The 3,821-nt window shown below is 35.4% G+C and overlaps 1 protein-coding gene across 1 annotated transcript; it reads right to left on the reverse strand.

The window, feature by feature from the left end:
• Positions 1 to 723: 723 nt before the first annotated feature.
• On the reverse strand, positions 724 to 3,514 carry LOC117914077 (pentatricopeptide repeat-containing protein At4g02750-like). Its single transcript, XM_034829262.1, has one exon. It carries the CDS (start codon positions 3,408 to 3,410, stop codon positions 1,335 to 1,337), a length of 2,076 nt encoding a protein of 691 aa, XP_034685153.1. The 5' UTR covers positions 3,411 to 3,514; the 3' UTR covers positions 724 to 1,334.
• Between the last annotated feature and the right edge of the window lie 307 nt (positions 3,515 to 3,821).

Consider the following 3,821-nt stretch of genomic DNA (forward strand, 5'->3'; position numbering starts at 1 on the left):
TGATTTCCCCATATTTAATTTCACCATGAAAAATACAAAAGAAACTCAAATATAATTACAATTAATATGAAATTTATATATTTTAAAATTATTTAATCTTTGCATAGAGGAAAATAAAATGAAATAAAATTGAAGAAATACATAAAAATAATTTATTAACTTTAAATCTATTTTTTCTTTTCCTCCTACTTTTCCTCTTTATTTTTTTTGTCACAATTTTCCTCAAATTTTCCAGGAACCAAACATAGCCCTAAAGTTTTGAAATAAACTAAAAAAGTATTTTAATAGTATTTTTGATAATGTATTATATAATAAAAATAGTGATTTTTCAAAAATCATTGATCCAAATGATTATCCAAGAATCACAAGTGATTTTTCAAATTTTTAAAAATTTATCAAATACATTTTTGTAAGATAATACTTCTAAACATTAAGAAGTGATTTTAAACCCTTTTAAAATCATTCTCAAACAAGCTTTTAGTTTGAGCTTCTTTTATCTCTTCATTCATTAAAATTGAATGATTCTTTGTCACCCAATCGATAAAAACCAAATCAAGCTGACATTTAAAAACTTGTATTTCTTATGATTTTACACTCTATTTATTGCATGGTTTATTAAATGGGACATTGTAAAAGTTGAAATCATGATGCCATGGAAGAACAAAATGAACTCAACTAAAGAAAGATCTACATTGGCTCACTATAAGTAATAAGAATCCAATCTTGGACAACAATAGAACCCTTTTCATAAAGAGCTTAGGATGCAACTTTTTATAATCCAACTACATGTTAATCCAAAAGAATACAATCTAATCTCAAATGAAATGTAAGAAGAAGTTTACAAATTCATAAGGTTTACATGATTGAAATAAATTTATCAGACCTCCCCAAAGGGCCTCTCGATTGAAAGCTTTTAACATAATATTATCCTTAAAATTGAGGCAGTTTAACTTAGTCACATCTGATGAACATCAGATCAATTCAAGCTCTCAAGCGACTGCTTTTGCATACACTTCTAGAGGATCAAGTATACAAACTCGTGGAGGTTTTGCTCTTCCTCCCAGCTTGTTTGAGGCATCTAGCAACTGGAAGCAAAATATGTTACTTTCATCCTTGGTTGGCAACCACGGTTTTGTACTTAAAACCACCCTGCTCTTTTTGACGGATTTTATTTTCGTTCATTGCTGACTGGTGTCATTAACTGTCTCTTGTTTGATCCTTTTGACTGCCTCTCCAATGCAAAAAGGATACAATAGGTCCATGCCCAAAATTTTGAATGTATTTCATCCTATGCTCGAATTGCATATTGGCCTCTTCCTTTGTTTTGGATCATTTCAAACTAATTCTGAGCATTCATCATTCAGCACTTGCATTTCCTGAAATGAAGCAGCATTTGATTTTAAAATTCCAATTTCCATCTCCATGTGAAGTAAGCCTAAAACACCACACACTCGGCTGAACTGAGGGTGTGAACTATCTCCTGAGAGAAATACATGCCCACTGCCATTCACCTCCATCCAACTACATGCTGGTTGCTTCTTCACTCCCTTTTCTCTCATTCGAACCCAAACCCTCTCTGCATCTTCTCTCTTTCCACTACTCAGATACATTTCAGCCAAAATAATATACACGCCAGAGTTATGCGGTTCTATTTCTAGAATCCTCTCACCAGCAATCTCACCCACCTGGATATTCTTGTGGATTCTACAGGCACCAAGCACAGCTCCCCACACACTTGCAGGAACTTCAACTCCATTTGCTTCCATTTGTCTCAAAAAGCTCATTGCCTCATCTATAAGTCCAAATCTACCCAATAGATCAACGATGCAAGTACAATGTTCAATTGTGGGCTCAAGACAGCACTTGTATTTCATGAAGTCAAAGTAGTATTTACCTTGGTCCACCAATCCTGCATGGCTACATGCTGACAGAACACCTACAAAGGTTATATGGTTGGGCTTAATATCTGTTGATCTCATTTTTTCAAACATCTCTATGGCCTCAACACCATTTCCATTGTGGGCTAATCCACAGATTATAGAATTCCATGAAATAACATCATGGCTTGTCATGGAGGAGAACAACAGTAAAGCAGAATTCGAGTTTCCGCACCTTGCATACAAGGTCACCATAGCATTAGAAACTGCAACAAAATAATTGAAGCCTGTTTTAGTTACTTGAGCATGAATTTGTCTTCCAAGATGTAAGGTTGGCAAATCTGAACAGATTGTCAAAACACTAGTAAATGTAGCTTCATCGGGAAATGGACCTCCTTCTTTCATTTTGACAAAAAATTTAAGACCTTCCTCACCATAATCATTTTCTCCCAAACCCCATATTATGACATTCCATGCGGTTGCATCCCGTGCTGGCATTAATTCAAAAATACTAACTGCAGTTTCAACCTCTCCTGTTTCAAAATATCCTACAATCAAATTTGTCCAGGACATTGTGTCACTGAATGGGCTTTTCTCAAGAAATGCATGCGCTTCTTTGATTAGTCCATTTCTTATTAATCCAAACACGATTGAATTCCATGATCTCCTACATTTTTGTGGCATTTCTACAAAAAGCCTCATAGCATCCTGAATCCTTTGATTCCTCACCAGCCCATTAATCATTTCATTCCAAGAACGAAAATCACGCTGTGGCATTTTCTGAAATAAAACTTCTCCAATTTCAATACACCCATTTTCTATATACCCAGCTATCATTGTATTCCAAGCTCGAACATCCCTTACAGGCATATCTTCAAAGAGTCCCCGAGCTTCCACAATCCTTCCTGCACTTGCAAGACCCGATATCATGGTAGTCCAAGACGCTATATCCCGAGTACCCATTTCCTTGAAAAACTCTTCCGCCAAATCAACTTTTCCAACACCCACCAGCCCCGCAATCACCAAGTTCCATGAAACCACATCTTTCAAAACCATTCCACTAAACACCCTAAGAGCTTCACCAATCAATCCATTAGAAACATAGCCAGAAATCATCGAATTCCAACTTACAACGTCTCTAAACGGCATCTTCTGAAAAATCTCACTCGCACCGTTAATGTCGCCAAATTTCATCAACCCCGCAATCATCGTGTTATACGAAAAAATGTCTCGCTCGGGCATTTCATCGAATAAGCTAACCCCTTCACCGAAATGGCCATTTTGGAAATACCCACGAATCATTGCGTTATAGGTGACGGTGTTTCTTTGAGGCATTTCGTCGAATAGCATTTGGGCTTCTTCAGTGAAGCCATTTCTCATGCAGTCAGATATTCTTGAGTTAAGAGGCTTCAGATTGAAAAGTGCAGATGTGGAGTAGCTTTGTATGGAGCGTGTGGGAATCCATTTTCCGGTGAGATTGACAGATAGAACCACGGCGAGTTTGGGCAGTTGGATGGGACGAGAGATGAACATACTCCATTCCTTGGGTTTTCTCCCAAACGCCCCAACCCTGAACTTCAGAATTAGGTTAGTGACGTTATAAAAATGAATCGACTTTTTCTAAGTATGAACAAGGAAAATTCCGCGGTCCCCATGCCTAATTTTGAAGCTAATTAATGCTTGGACGAATGGGACCATAATTATTCACATAATTTAAAAGATTAAAAAGAATGAAAAATAATCCTACAAAAAAAATAACTTTTTATTTTTTAAAAACAAAAAATTTAATATATATATAAAAGGCATTTGATACGTACTAATTTTTAAAAATAATCAGAACATAAAAAATTAATCTAATTAATACTAAAAGGGCACGAAACTGAACCAATTAATATTAAAAAGTTACATAATAAAATTCATTATGATGACTTTACTAATTTTTTT

The sequence above is a fragment of the Vitis riparia genome, chromosome 5, assembly GCF_004353265.1.
Source record: "Vitis riparia cultivar Riparia Gloire de Montpellier isolate 1030 chromosome 5, EGFV_Vit.rip_1.0, whole genome shotgun sequence".
Taxonomy (NCBI): domain Eukaryota; kingdom Viridiplantae; phylum Streptophyta; class Magnoliopsida; order Vitales; family Vitaceae; genus Vitis; species Vitis riparia.